The sequence below is a fragment of the Heptranchias perlo genome, chromosome 23 (assembly GCF_035084215.1).
Source record: "Heptranchias perlo isolate sHepPer1 chromosome 23, sHepPer1.hap1, whole genome shotgun sequence".
Lineage (NCBI taxonomy): Eukaryota > Metazoa > Chordata > Chondrichthyes > Hexanchiformes > Hexanchidae > Heptranchias > Heptranchias perlo.
In genome coordinates, this window is record NC_090347.1 from 37,198,287 (window position 1) to 37,214,039 (window position 15,753).

At 43.0% G+C, this 15,753-nt stretch overlaps 1 protein-coding gene across 1 annotated transcript; it reads right to left on the reverse strand.

Moving 5' to 3' along the window:
• Positions 1–9,213: 9,213 nt before the first annotated feature.
• LOC137341253 (histone H2B-like) lies at positions 9,214–14,448 on the reverse strand. The gene has a single exon (XM_068004344.1). It carries the CDS (start codon positions 14,366–14,368, stop codon positions 14,033–14,035), a length of 336 nt encoding a protein of 111 aa, XP_067860445.1. The 5' UTR covers positions 14,369–14,448; the 3' UTR covers positions 9,214–14,032.
• Positions 14,449–15,753: the final 1,305 nt, after the last annotated feature.

Genomic DNA, 15,753 nt, shown 5'->3' on the forward strand with positions numbered 1-15,753 from the left:
TACAGTGATACTATTTATAATGAGGGTTTTAAACCACAAGGGGAGCATTTATTCAAAGCGTTTCCCACCTCATAACACTTGGAATGAAGTAAATTCCCTTTGGAGACCAAAAAATACACTGAAATCTAACTGAAATTAATGAGGTGTAACACGGCCCTATTTAAAAGTTGTGGTAATATTAGCTTTCTCCTTACTTGGCGCCCCATTCTCTCACTCCATTAACTTATTTTTATATTTTTATTTCAAGGAAAATTAATAATGAATTTAGCTGCCGTCTTTTCCTGCCAGGTCATTTATTCACTTTGTTTTATTTGAAGACTTGAAATAAAATAAAACTTTGCTTTTGTCCAGCCCCCTTTTCTCCTTGATGTTGGCAAAGCGGTTACCATTTCCAAATGAACTCTGCGAGCATCACTGACGGATTTGTCTATATAAAAAGTATTTCATTGTACGAAGTGCTCTGAGACGTTTGCACTGTACTGTTATGGTGCTGCATAAAAGAAGAAAGGGAAGTCTTGGCTAATGCAGATGGTTCCAGCTACCATTCTGTGTGTGTGTGTCTGTGAGTCAACCTTGGCTCTGTTAATAGCATTCTCACCTCTGAGTCGGAAGATTATGGGTTCAAGTCTGACTCCGGTGACCTGAGGACAAAATCTAGGCTGCCGCTCCAGTGCACTATTGAAGGAGAACTCCTCTATCAGAGGTGCAGTCTTTTGGGGGAGATGTTAAACCAAGGCCCTCTCAGCTGGTGTAAAAGATCCCATGGCACTATTTCGAAGGAGAGCGGGGGCGTTCTCCCTGGTCAACATGTCCCCCTGAACCAACACCTAAAACAAATTATCTGGTTATTTATTTTAATCTGTTTGTGGGACCTTGCTCTGCACACATTGGCTGCAGCGCTTCCTACATTACAACAGTGACTACACTTCAAAAGTACTTCATTGGCTGTAAAGCGCTTTGGGACGTCCTGAGGTCGTGAAAGGTGCTATATAAATGCAAGTTCTTTCTTTTTTATTCTTTTTTCATCATGCGCCCTCTCACTCAAGAAACCCCTGATTAATGAGACCTGTGGGAAGGCACGGTGAAGAAGTTGTTTAGCTTTATAAGGAGTGACCACGCACTTAGAGGTTTGAATGTCTGAGTAACGACGACAGAAAGCAGTGCAGAAGAACTGAAGTTAAGTCCTTGTAGCTCAAGCCAACTCACTGGACAACAAATGGCCATACCTCCCATTCCAGTGACATCACTCAGCACCCAGCATCAGCTCATCAGCCCGCCTCAGGTATACCTCACTCACACGATTATGTCTCATCTGTCATGTAGGTTTGAGAAGGTGATTTTAAAGCAATTCTTTAAGAATTACCCAATTGGGAGCACAGAGCTAGGCCCTTGAAAACCATCTGGTTTAAATCAAAATCTTGGTATTGTCGGACCATCCGACCAAGAGAGTCCTGATAAGTTCATAGAATCAGAGAATCATAGACTCTTACAGCATGGAAGGAGGCCATTCGGCCCACTGTGCCTGCGCCAGCTCTTTGAAAGAGCTATCCAATTAGTCCCACTCTTCTGCTCTTTCCCCATAGTCCTGCAAATTTTTCAAGTCTATATCCAATTCCCTTTTGGAAGTTACTATTGAATCTGCTTCCACTGCCCTTTCAGACAGGGCATTCCAGATCATAACAACTCACTGCGTAAAAAATCACTCTCTCCCCTTTGATTCTTTTGCCAATTATCTTAAATCTGTGTCCTCTGCCCTCCTGCCAGTGGAAACAGTTTCTCCTTATATAGTCTATCAAAACCTTTCATAATTCTGAACACCTCTATTGAATCTTCCCTTAACCTTCTCTGCTCCAAGGAGAGCAATCCCAGTTTCTCTAGTCTCTCCACATAACTGAATTCCCCCGTCCCTGGTACCATTCTGGCAAATCTCCTCTGGACCGTCTCCAAGGCCTTGACATCATTCTTAAAGTGTGGTGCCCAGAATTGGACACAATATTCCAGCTGAGGCCTAGCTAAGGATTTAAAAAGCTTTAGCATAACTCCCTTGCTTTTGTACTCTATGCCTCTAATTATAAAGCCAAGGATCCCGTTTGCTTTTTTTAACAACTTTTTCAACTTGTCCTGCCATTATCAAAGAAAGTTGGATGAGGAAAAAATGGAGGAGACAATTAGAGGAGGGGAAACATGAGAGAAAAGATTGTAAGATGTTACCTATACCAGATAGAATCGAGAGACTCAAGAAACTGAGTCTTCTTCTTATCACAGCAGAGAAGATCATGAGGCGATCTGATAGATGTGCTCAAAATTATGAGGGGATTCAAAACAAAATAGGGGAAAATTATTTTAACTGGTCGGTGATTCAATAACTAAAGGCAAAGATTTAAGGCCATTACCAAAAGAACAAAGGGAGAGGTTAGGAGATTTTTTTTACGAACATACGATCATATGAAATTGACAGGCAGGAAATGATCAGCTGGTCCATCAAGCCTGTCCCACACCACGATGGCCGTACTATCATAGCTAAACATCTCCTCCTGCCCCCCCCACCCACCCACCCACCCCCGCCACTCCCCGACCTCCCCCACCCCCCCTCACACCCATGTAATCTCCTGGGAGAGGTAAAAAACAGCAAAAACCCAGGACCAATAAGGGAAAAATGCTCTGTAAAATTCCTCTCCGACCTCCTCAGGTGATTGAAACCAGTCCAGGAGATCACATGGACCAAGAGGGTTTTTATACAGAGAGTCGTTAGGTAATGAAATGCTCCACCAGAAATAGTGGTGGAAGCAAAATCCAAAAGAACTTTTAAAAAGAGTGGATAAATATTTGAAAAGGAGAAAAAAATGTAAAGGATATGGGGAAAAGGCAGGGAAGAGGGACTGAATGGATAGCTTTTTCACAGAGCCAGCACGGGTGCGATGGGCCGAATGGCCTCCCTCTCTGCTGCCAGATTCTATATGGTAAATTGTTTTACAACATTTACTGGTTTCGTCCTCCGTTACACGATCAGTGTGAAAGACCACTTCAATCACACCAATTGTGTAATAGAGGGGAAAGCTAATCGAGGGAGCCATTTCCTCCGGTCAATCTCTGTCAACAACATCGTCAACGGAGAAGGAAGATTTCATCTGATTGATAGAGCGTTCTCTGAAATTCTTTTATCGTTTTTGCTGGAAATTGTGAATTGGGAAATCTTCCTGCTGCGTTTCCCAGGTCTCTAACACACAGCGATCAGAGGAAATCTTTCCTCTGGATCCCATTAGTCATTGGTTTCTCCCGCTTGTGCAATGGGATCTTGTAAGATTTTCAGCAAAACCCAAATCTGATTTTACACTGCCCCTAAGTACGCGTCTTTCTGTCCTGTGCAGACTATTATTTCTGAGTGCTGCTGTGGTCCCTCGGGTGGCTGTCACTTAATCATCCCTAAGGAGGATATTACTTAAATGAATAAATAAAACTAACCCTGCAGCTTCTGGTACAGCCTGAACACCTGCTCTTATCAGCTGGTATCTGCCGGCACAGCAGCAGCTCTGTGGAGATCTGGCTTTTTAACATTTTCAACCAGGCGTCTTGTGGAGAGAAACACATCTGCAGAGTGTTGTTCATTAAAAGTTTCACGCTTTCGCTTTTTAACCTCCCACTTGGCAACCGATAGCCTTTACTTAATGGCTTCTGTGTCCTTGTATCTTTTCCTACCTTCTCCCTGATAATATGAAGGGGAAGAACGACTCGTCGGCATGAGATTTCATTTATTTATATTATTGTAGCTTTGTTCCGCAGCTCTGTTAGACGGCAGCTGTGGCTCTGTGGGTAGCACTCTTGTCTCTGAATTTAAGAAGATTGGGGGTTCAAAGTCCCACTCCAGAGACTTGAGCACAAAACCTAGGCTAACTGACAGTGCAGTAGTGAGGAAGTGCTGCACTGTCGGAGGTGCTGTCTTTCTGATGAAACCTGCCCTCCCAGGTGGATGTAAAAGATCCCAATAGTGGTGTCCTGGACAATATTTATCCCTCAACATTGCTAACAAAAACAGATTATTTAGTCATTATCACATTGCTGTTTGTGGGACTTTGCTGCCACATTTCCGTACATTACAACAGTGACTACACTTCAAAAGTTCTTAATTGGCTGTAGAGCACTTTGGGATGACCTGAGGTCATGAAAGGCCCCTGTATAAATACATGTAAGGAGTCTTACAACATCAGGTTATAGTCCAACAGCTTTATTTGAAATCACGAGCTTTCGGAGCTTTCCTCCTTCGTCAGGTGAGTCCTGACGAAGGAGGAAAGATCCGAAAGCTTGTGATTTCAAATAAAGCTGTTGGACTATAACCTGGTGTTGTAAGACTCCTTACATTTGTCCACCCCAGTCCATCACCGGCATCTCCACATCATGTATAAATACAAGTCTTTCTTTCTCTCCTCCTCTCCTGGAGGGGTTAATTTCTTCCTGCAGTGTGATTCCAGGTGATTTCATACATGAGCCTTGACAGTGATTGTCAATGGCTATTTGGGCGTGAGGTGCAGCACAGGCCAAGCTGGACTCTGAGCTCATCAGACTTTCACACGTGCTCACTTCCAGCAATAACGATCGGGGCAGAAACCCTGTCAGACTCTCCCCCCTCCCCAACCCAGAGGTGCTGTGGTAAATTGTAGCCTTTTCACCTCAACCCAGTTGAGATCATCTGACTCAGTACAAACTGGGGGTGGAATTTGAGGACCACTCTGGACTAGTGTGGCCCAGCTACTCACCATGGAAACTAACTTGCCAAGACCAGGAAGAGGAGAGATTTTAAACCAAGTTCTTTATGCAACAAAATGGACAATTAAAAAAAGAACCAAAAAGAAATTCTAGCCGATGTTTCTAATTGAACTCAGGGGCAGAAAATCAGAACCTGATTTTCAAAAGTATTTTTTCCTCTCTTGCAAATCTCCTTCATTTCAAGATAAGTTGCTACAATTATTTATTTTTTTTGCATTTTTTAGCCATGGGCCAATAGATTAATCAAATTAGTGTCAACGCATAACTCCTTCAGTGTACCTGCTGCAGCACCAGGTCTCAGCTCTGCAACAGAGTTTTCAGAACAGAAGATTACCCTCTTTTTGCTGTTTCCTTTGCGATTGGTTGTATTGAACGCTAAAGGGACATCCCAGACTGTTGGCAAAAGTGTCCAAACCATTCAGTGGATATAAGTCAGGCAACATTGGGCAGAGTTATAAATTTGAACTGACATTCATTCACTGCAGAGAGAAGCAAATTACAGTCAAGCTACTCAAGTGTGAGTTCTGTTAACAAATATTAGTTTTCCTCTGTCCTCTTTAGTGTTTCAGTGATGTTCACTATAAGTCCCATCATAGGTCCATCACACCCTGTTGCTTATTGAAGGAATCCATTGTGTGATATCCCAATTTTCCCCAGTCTCTCCTCACCTCACCCTCAATTCAAATCAACTGCCTCTCATTGAGTTACATCGAGTTATATCGAAACTACAACACAGAAACAGACCATTCAGCCCAACTGGTCAATGCTGGTGTTCATGTTCCACACGAGCCCTACTCCTTCCCCATTTCATCTAACCCTATCAGAATACCCTTCTATTCCTTTCTCCCTCATGTACTGATCTTGCCTCCCCTTAAATGCATCTATGCTATTTGCCTCAACTACTCCACATTCTTACCACTCTTTGGGTAAAGAAGTTTCTCCTGAATTCCGTATTGGATTTAATAGCAATTTTTATATTTATGACCTCTAGTTTTGGACTCCACCGCAAGTGGAAACATTTTCTCTACATTTACCCTATCATTATCTTAAAGACCTCTATCAGCCTTCCCTTTTCTAGAGAATAGAGTCCCAGCCTGTTCAGCCTTTCCTGATAAGGTTATCCTCTCAGTTCTGGTATCATCCTTGTGAATCTTTTATGCACCCTCTCTAATGCCTCTATATCCTCTCTATAATATGACAACCAGGACTGTGCACAATACTCCAAGTGTGGTCTAACCAAGGTTCTATACAAGTTTAACATAACTTCTTTCTTTTTCTCCTCCACTCCTCTCCTGGAAGGGTTAATTCCCTCCTGCAGTGTGAGCGATGGACTCCAGGTGATTTCATGCACGAGCCTTGACAGTGATTGTCAATGGCTATTTGGGCGTGAGGTGCATCACAACCGAGCTGGACTCTGAACTCATCAGACATTCACACGTGCTCGCTTCCAGCGATAATGATCGGGGCAGGAACCCTGTCAGACTCTCCCCCTCCCCAACCCAGGATGGAAATCCTGTCAGACTCTCCCCCTCCCCAACCCAGGATGGAAATCCTGTCAGACTCTCCCCCTCCCCAACCCACGGGTGCTGTGATAAATTGTAGCATTCTCACCCCAACCCAATTGAGATCATCTGACTCAGTTTTCCTTTTTTATGGCTTTATTAACCTGCGTCACTACTTTTAGTGATTTGTGTATCTGTACCCCTAGATCCCTTTGCTCCTCTGTCCCATTTAGACTCTTATTATCCAAGCAGTATGTGGCCTCCATATTCTTCCTACCAAAGTGCACCACTTCACATTTAACTATATTGAAATTCATTTGCCAATTACACACCTATTCTGCAAGTTTATTAATGTCCTCTTGCATTTTGACGCAGTCCTCCTCAGTATTAACTACACCCCCCAATTTGGTGTCGTCCGTAAATTTTGACATTGTACTTTGATTGCCGAATCCAAATCATGAATGTAAATTATGAACATCAGTGGTCCCAGCACCGATCCCTGTGGAACACCACATCCCATCTTTTGCCAGTCTGAGTAACTATCTTTAACCTCTACTCTCTGTTTTCTGTTTTGTAGCCGGCTTGCTATCCATTCTGCTACCTGTCCCCTGACTCCACATGCTCTGACCTTAGCTACTATGCGGTACCTTATCAAAAGCCTTTTGAAAATCCAAATATATTACATTTACTACACTACCCTTGTCTACTCTTTCTGTTACTTCTTCAAAGAATTCAATAAGATTGGTCAAGCATGACTTTCCCTTCTGAAATCCTTGCTGACTATTCTTTATTATATTTTCATTCTCTAGATGTCTTCCTATTACATCTTTGAGTAAAGATTCCATTATCTTTCCTACCACCGACATTAAACTAACTGGTTTATAGTTCCCTTGTTAAATATAGGAATAACATGAGCTGCCTGCCAGTCCTCTGGCACTATTCCCTTTTCTCATTCATTTTTATATATATGTAATAGTGCCTCTGCTATCTCGTCCATAACTTCTTTCAATATCTGCGGAAGCAATCCATCATGAAGAGCTGCCGAGCATCGACCAGGACGCGCTGAACCCTCAATCTCCCTTATTTCTGCTACACGCTGCTCCCCCTGGTGGCGGGGGGGAGAGGACAAGACGAGCAGGTGCATTGCGGGTGCCGTAGGCCGCAGGCTGGAGAACAACCATGGCAACCAACATCGAGGAGATCTTCCGGTCTTTTGTGGTAAAGAAGATAGAGGACGAGAAGCAGCAAAGGTGAGGGTGGGGAGGCAGTTCGATTTTTAAAAAACGGAGGGGGCAGGGGGAAGGAGTAAACAATAGAATAGTTTTTTTAAAATATAGATGATGTGGTTCATGTTCTCAGTAAATTTGAAACTATTTTTGACCTGATCCCGGCGGTTGTGAAGCCTCCGGGTGAAAATGGGAGGCGGACCTGGAGTAACGTTTGTAAAGATAGATCTGGGTTTCCAATCCGGAGTTTAATTTCAGTCCGTTTTATTCACTCACCCCCGCACCTTTTGTTGGGCTCAGAAAACAGGCCTCGTCCTGCTGACCCTTAAAAAGAAAACACCCACCACATCCTGGCCCGTGTACTGGGCGGCCGCTCCTTCAACTGATCAACGCAGAGGGCCGCTCCAGGCAGCGTGTTTTTCTTGGAGTTTTTTTTGGAGGGCGGCGGGGGTGGGGTGGAGGTCGACTCCGACTCCTCTTAAGAAGTTTCTTGAACCGCTGAGCTACCAGTCATCGCTTCAGCGTTGTAATTTTTCGTTTTTTGAAAATAGGCATGCACAAAGGACTGAAAATGTAATCCCCCTAAAGGCAATTTAATATTCTAACTATCTAATTTCAGATATAAACTGGATTGACTTGGTTTCACCTTGTGCTGTAGTGTTGGCCTCTTTTTAGGAAGTGACCCTGTTCTTTTCCCCACGGGAAACAGTAGCAGTTTACAACCTAAAAGTTCGTTCTTCCACATACAGCTGGCAAACGTGAACATAGCTGACATTTACAAGTTGAAACTACTGTGAAGGTACCTCATCAAACCCTCATGCCTACCCCTCCAATCAAGTCTTCAACATCAATGTTGTCTCAGCCACTGTAATTTATTTGTACTATTATATTGCAACTGCCCTGTATTTGTTTATACTGGTGTAGATTTGAGACTGCAGCAAATTGGCAGTATCAAGTTATATTGCCCCACATGTACTGGTCAGATTGGGGAAGAGCAGAGCTCTGCCTGTGCATATCCAAATGTGTGCACAGAGCTATATTTTTCAGCTGAGAAATTTAGATGCAGTCCAGCAGCAAGGAAAGCCTGGGTTACTTAAAAAATATATATACTTTAATAAGTTAATCCTGAACCAATAATGAAGCTAAACTTAATGTCTGAGCAACAAAACAAGCTGGTGCAACTCACCTGTGAAAGCACACTGAAAACAAGGTCAGTGTCTAATTTTAGTTATTGCTTGACATGAAGTGGTTAAGCTAGCATGTATTGCCCTTTATTGTGCTTTTATGAAACCTCCAGTCAGAAGATGTTATTGTTTTGGGTCCTGGGGTAAGTTTTTTTTTGTCCACTGGGTCACGAGAAAAAAGTTTGAAAAACACTGTTCGAGTGTCCTGCCCTCCTTGTTAGTCTCTCTGGTAAATACGGGAGCAAAGTAACTATTCAATATTTCTGCCATTTCGCTGTCATTACCTGTGGGTTTATCTTGTGCATCCTTTAGTGCCCTATCCCTATTCTGATTTTTCTTTTGTTATTTATGTGTCTGTAGATACCTTACTATTTCACCAGCTTTCCTTGTCTTAACGAGTTTGCATATATGTCTAACCCCCTCTTGTGGGGGCGACCAAAACTAGGGGCCATGAATATAAGATAGTCACCAATAAATCCAATAGAGAATTCAGGAGAAACTTCTTTACCAAAGAGTGGTAAGAATGTGGAACACGCGACCACAAGGAGTAGTTGAGGCAAATAGCATAGATGTATTTAAGGGGAAGCTAGATAAGCACATGAGGGAGAATGGATTAGCAGGATATGCTGATAGGGTTAGATGAAGAGGGGTGGAGCATAGACCAGTTGGGCCAAACGGCCAGCTTCTGTGCTGTAGTTTCTATGTAATTCTATGTAATGCTTCATTCTGCCCCTTATACATTCAATAGAAACCACTGTTGCACCCCATTTAGTTGGGCGTGCATCAGTTTTTCCCTAGGTGGGAGCATTCCAACTTCCGAAGCATTAAAAATGGATTCCTGGCTGAGAAGGAACCAAAGTGGGACAAAAGCAGGAGCTAACGGATTAGGGCTGATGCATGAAGCACAAGACTCATGCGTTTTCAACTTATCTCATACTCCTACCAATTTTCAAATCTCGAGCAAAGCAGACTGATTAGCCAGAGGCCAACGAAACTCGTCACGATTCAAAAGATTTAAGGAAAAATATAATTATCTATTTCCATGTGGTCAGACCACTGCAAACTTGATTATTCCAGATTTGAGCTGTAATGCAAGGCATAGTTTGTTGAACAAATAGCAGGAATGTGTGAAATCAGAGCACGGCATCCATCTGCCATTTAAAATGCAGTTTAGATTTTGGTTACTTTAATATCGTACGGCCAATTTTCCTCCTCTCACCCACACCTGGGTACAATGCCTTGTTCCTATCCTGCCCTGAACCCAGCTGGATTTATGGGTCAGGTCATTTGCATGGCCCAATCTGCCCTTGACACAGGCCCAGCTGGGGACAGGGCCTAGGGCCTAGAGGTGAGAGAGGAAAGTTCACTGCTTCTGAAGGCCCGGAGAGTGAAATTGGTCTTCGGCAAGAGCACAAATTGGCCGATAGCAAACGCCATCTCCAACATCAGTACCCTTGCAGCCTTTGGCTCGTGCCTAATGCGGGTGTTGACATTCCACCTCCTCGCCCCCTTTGGGGGAAGTCTCAGTAATTCTGGGGCTTTATAAAGGAGAAAGAGACCAGTGGTCATGGGTTTTTACCCCTTCTTCATGTGCTTTGCAACCTGGAAAAAAAAGCATTTCCCACAAAGGGCAGAAAAATTGGCCCTTTTGACTCATCACACCATCTCCTACTCAAATTTATTTTTCGCGGGATCGTAAAAAATGTGGAATTCTTTACCTCCTTCAGTATTCTCTTGCCCCCTACAATCTACAAGCATTTAAAATCTAAAATTTTAAACTAGTTAAATAGTAAGAGGAAAAATTTGGGGCAGTGGTGTCGTGTGTTGGTGTTACAACCTACTGCCCCATAGAATGATAGAATAAGTATTTGTCATGTTTTTCTATGCACGGACGCACACCCTCACACACACACTCGCACATATGCACACGCGTACACACAAACACTCCCACACACACATCCCTCTTGACAAATACACGCACAACACTCACCCCTACTCACGGACACACACATGTATGCATGCATCACCTCAACACTGTTTATCAATTTACTTAGACTTCTCTCCTCTTTCTTCCAACCTTGGTTGTGGCCTGCACTATCGGTCTCAGACACACACCTAGGTTACTTAAGCCGGATGCTTCAAATCCCTTTTGATTCTCAAAGGCACGACTTGTAGGTCCACCTTGCTCCGTAAGCACAGGTGATACACATTGACTATCCCAAAATACAAATAATGATTATGGTTTACCTTCTGTGACAAACCTTTCTTGCCTGGCACTGGCTATGCCTACACAACGATGACAACTTACATTTATAAAGCGCCTTTAACATATAAAATATCCCAATGCATTTCACAGGAGTGTAATTAGACAAAAAATTTGACACGAGCCAAAGAGGAAGACATTAGGTCAGGTGACTAAAAGCTTGGTCAAAGAAGTAGGTTTTAAGGAAGAAAGAGAGGAGGAGAAGCAGGGAGGTTTAGGGAGGCAAGTCCAGATCTTAGGGTATATGCACACACACAATATATAAACCGTGTACATCATAAAAACGCAGATTTAAAAAGCTAATTGCACAAATGACCTTGTGTCTGTGATGAGATGACTCAGCTCTTACCCCAACAACAAACGTTAATAAGATTCCAATTTCAAATCAAGCATGCTGGGGGTCCTCCATTTCACGTTTACATCTCATTATTGTCAGTGACTGTGGCCAAAGAACAATACTTTCAACATATAAATTGTTTTATTGAAAGGCGGGTCAGCTGGGAACTTGCTTAAATTGCTGCGGCTACACATAGAAGGGGGAATATTTATGTTTAAATTGAATTTTGTTCAAGATGTGTCCAAAAAACAAATCACATAGGGGCATAGCCAATCAAACAAGATGACCTCTCTGTGGGATTAATGATATCTGTGCCTCTCCTTATTTCATTATTTATTTTACATGTCAATGTAAATCTAAATTTGTTAACTAGTTAACAAGCGAGCAGAAAATCTGGGGCAACAGTGTCACTGGTTGATGCTGTAATGTGCATTTAATGGGATAAAGGATTGTGAAGCTGCCCCACACACACTCACGGAAACAAACACACACACAGATACACATACGCACATACACACGTGCGCATACGTGCACTCGCACACGTCCACATGCAGACACCCCCCCCAGATATACACATGTGCATGTGTGCACACACGTGCACGCACATGCACACATATACCCATGCACGCACAGTGAGTTCCCAGCCTCAGCCACACCAACAAAATAGCACCTTAATTTTTGTATGGTACATCGATATTGCAGAGTGTGCACTGGAAGCACAAAAGGCTTTGGAGCTCAGGCTGGTGGCAGTGGGCACCTCTTGGTTGGTACAAGATGATGGCATATCCAGGAGTAATGAAGAATGGTTGGCAAGGAAAGCTGGGAATTCAGGTAGAGGAACAGCAAGAGGGAGGGAGAGAGCCAGCAGAGGGAAACAGTCAATGCTTCAGTACTAAATCTTCATCACTGATGTTTCATTTCTCTTTCTTGAGAGCTGTGATCCTTGTGCTCAATGTGTGAACTGCCCCACTGCTCAGGCACAGGAAGTTAATAGAACAAGGGGTCAACGCTTTTTAAAGCGTTTTGCTTGCTCTGTAAATTTATCACCAAAGCATTTAAATAACAGCCCATGTGGGACAAATAAAAAAAAGGGGATGCTGTCTCTTCTATCAGATTTACTCGTCCCTTTGCTGCCAGTCACTGGGGCCCTGACAGATCAGCTAATCAGAGCATCGGCACAGGCAGGTTCAGGGGTGATTGATCGCCGTGTTGTAGACCTGATGAACTGATCAGACCAATAAGAAGGTTGGACCCCCGGGAGTTGTAAGTAATGAAGATCAATCTCAGCACACTGCTGCTGAGTAAGTATTACAGCAGATTAGTACAGACTGCCTGGCAAATGGAAAATCAGTCGAACACTATTTCTTTTGCGCAGTTCTAGGAATAAAGATGTGGGGGCGGGGGGGGGGGCAGGAAAGAAAAGAAAGAACACCGGACCGTTCGAAAATGAAAGTAGACAGGTGGGAAATTCTTGTAACCATTTTGTACATGCCTGTCCCTTTAAGTACTGTGCCACCCAAAGAATAAACATTACGAAGCAGTAACCAACTCAAGGCGGGGGGGGGGGGGTCATTTTGACTTTGAGCGATAGTATAAGACGGGCAATATTGAATCAGTCACCCGTTATACATCCCTCCTGATTTTCATTTCCGTTGACTTCAATATAAATTAAATTCGGGAGAGATGTATAACGGTCGGCTGATTCGATAGCGGACACTTTACACTATCAGCCAAAGTCAAAATTACCCCCTGTGACTTTTTTTTTATGCAGTAGACATAGTGGTGCTATTTTCTTTTTCCAAATTTTCCTAGTAGGATTGCTGAATTAGGAGTTTGGGGTTTCATTACTATTGGTATATAATACTTGCAATTATATATCATCTTATCACCTCAAAATGACTCAAAGTGCTTCACAGAAAATGAATTGCTTTTTCTAATGCAGTTACTGTAGGCAAATGTGGCGCCATTTTTCACACAGCAAGATCCCAGAAACAGCAGTGAGGTAAATGACCAGCTAATCTACTTGTCGATGATTGCTGGTTGAGGAAGGAACATTGGCCGGGTCACCAGAAGGATTCCCGGCTCCTCTTCAAATAGTTCCGTGAGATCTTTAACATCTACCTGAAACACCAGAATAGGCAGATGGACCTTGGTTCAATGTCACATTGAAGAATGGCACCTCCAACAATGCAGCACTCCATCAGTAGGCCAGCCTAGATCATGAGGTCAAACCCTGCTAATGGGTCAGTTCTACCAATTGAGACAAGTATCAGCTGCCATTCAGGTCATTGGATTTTCAGCACGATTTTTCCAACAAAAAGAGATCATTTTCCCACATTATGATGGTAAATTGGGATAATAAGATGCCATTCCCTTTTTGCTTCTTTTCTCAGTCTATTTTTGCTGCTTTGTCTCACTGTCTCTCTCCATCTTGTTTTTCTTTGCTTTTCTTCTATTCCCCTTGCTTTCATTTTCTTTTTTCCTCCCTCATTCCCTCTCCTAGCGATCCAATCAACGGAGCAACAGTCAGCCAGGACAACACACCTGAATTCCGCAAACCTCTTACAGCAATTAAAACAGATCTTGTATTTGGTGTGGAATCTTGGCAGCCATTTTAGAAGTTAGATGGCTATTCAAAAGTTCGTAGAAGCCTACAATTGCAGGATAGCATTCACTTATCTGTATCTGGTTTGGGAGGGTTTTTGGTACATCGTGGAGTTTTACTTGGAGCTGGTGAACTTGGTCACAGCCTTTGTCCCTCATGACGCAGCGTGCTTGGCCAGCTGCCCAGGCAGCAGCAGGCGCACGGCTCTCTGGATCTCCCGGGAGCTGGTGGTCGAGCGCTTGTTGTAACAGGTCAGATGGGAAGCCTCACCCGTGATGCCCTTGAATATATTGTTGACGAAGAAGTTCACGATGCTCACAGCTTTGGAGGAGATGCCGGTGTTGGGGTGCACCTGCTTCATCACCTCGTAGATGTAGCTCCAGTAGCTCTCCTTCCTAGAACTTCTCTGTTTCTTGCCGCCGTTTGCTGTGACTTTACTCACAGCTTTCTTGGCATCCTTCTTGGGTGCTGGTTTCTGCTCCTCAGGCATCACCACATTCAACTCCTGGGCTCCCCTTTAGATTCACTATTGCTTGTTAAATAGGTAGCTGTGCTGGAGTATCTGAGTAAAGTGTCACCTCCGAATCATGCCAATGTATTCCAGTTTTTAGCTGATAGCAGCGTGTGAATTGCACACATTAAGGTAGTGAAAAGTCAATAAATCGTTAATGAAATTGCAGCTCTGTGACAGATAGAACGCGTTCCAACAACATGAGTCATTGTTAAGGATCACTGAATTAGCACCTGCAAATGTTTTTATATTTAAAAAATCCTTCTAAACTCTATCTAGATTACGACAACAAAAATTAACCAGAATAACCAGGCGAAAGGCTTGGTAAAATATTACTGGAACATCCCTGCAGTAATAACTTTTATGTTCTGCAAATGTTTATCAATTGCGACTCCAATGCCTTTGCAGTTAATCCTGTTTAAGCTCTGTAAATCTTTAGATGAACCCATGTTCACAGAGTGATTGCAGTTATGGGATCTGCAGTAATAGTCTTTGGGAAGGTGGATTAAGTGCTCAGGATAGTGACATTCAGGTCATTTCTAACCTGCTACCCAGGAAAACAATAGGCACAGGAAAGAAATCAGAAATAATTGAAATGACGGGGCAATTTGTTCCTTTAACTTTCTTTAACTGAACACAGTTGACTTTTTTGAATATCTGAACAGATTTGTGATCTGTAATTCTATTAAAACAGCCAAAAATATAAAGAGATTTTCATGATATGATTCAATTGACTGCATGAATGAACATAGGAGTAAGATGTCATACTGCAGACTATGATAGCAATACATCCTGAGTTTATGTGTATACAACTGCCAGCTTATACAGTTGACTTGTGATGAATTCATACCTCATGCAAGTATTGAATTCTCCATGCACATCAACTTTCACTCCAATGAATTGTTGGCCCAGACATTTTACAAGTCAGTTAGACTCCACATTTGCATTGATACAAAGCTGAAACCACTTTGCGCCAATGCAAAATCTCTGGTGTAACTCCTGTGTGAAGCTACTTGAAGCAATGCAAATAGCGAGGCATGGCCTTTGCTTTCCAGCTCTGTTGTCTAACATCAATCAAAAACTTGAGATTACTGGCCAGTTACCGCCTTCATCAAGAAAACAGCTGCTTTGGGCAAGATGAAGGCCTCACACAAGAGATGACTAACAAATCAGAATGATTGACGGCCTCTGTGCTGTGAGTGATCTTGCTAAGGTGCTCAGTCATGAGGATATGCTGACCATGAAACCTGGAACAGGTCTATGCGAGTGCTGACTCAATGGCAGGGGTTGTGGCCAGTGATTTTCTTGTCTCTCAAGCTGACATCATAAGCAAACTGAAGCCAAAGCCTACTAGCTATTTATTC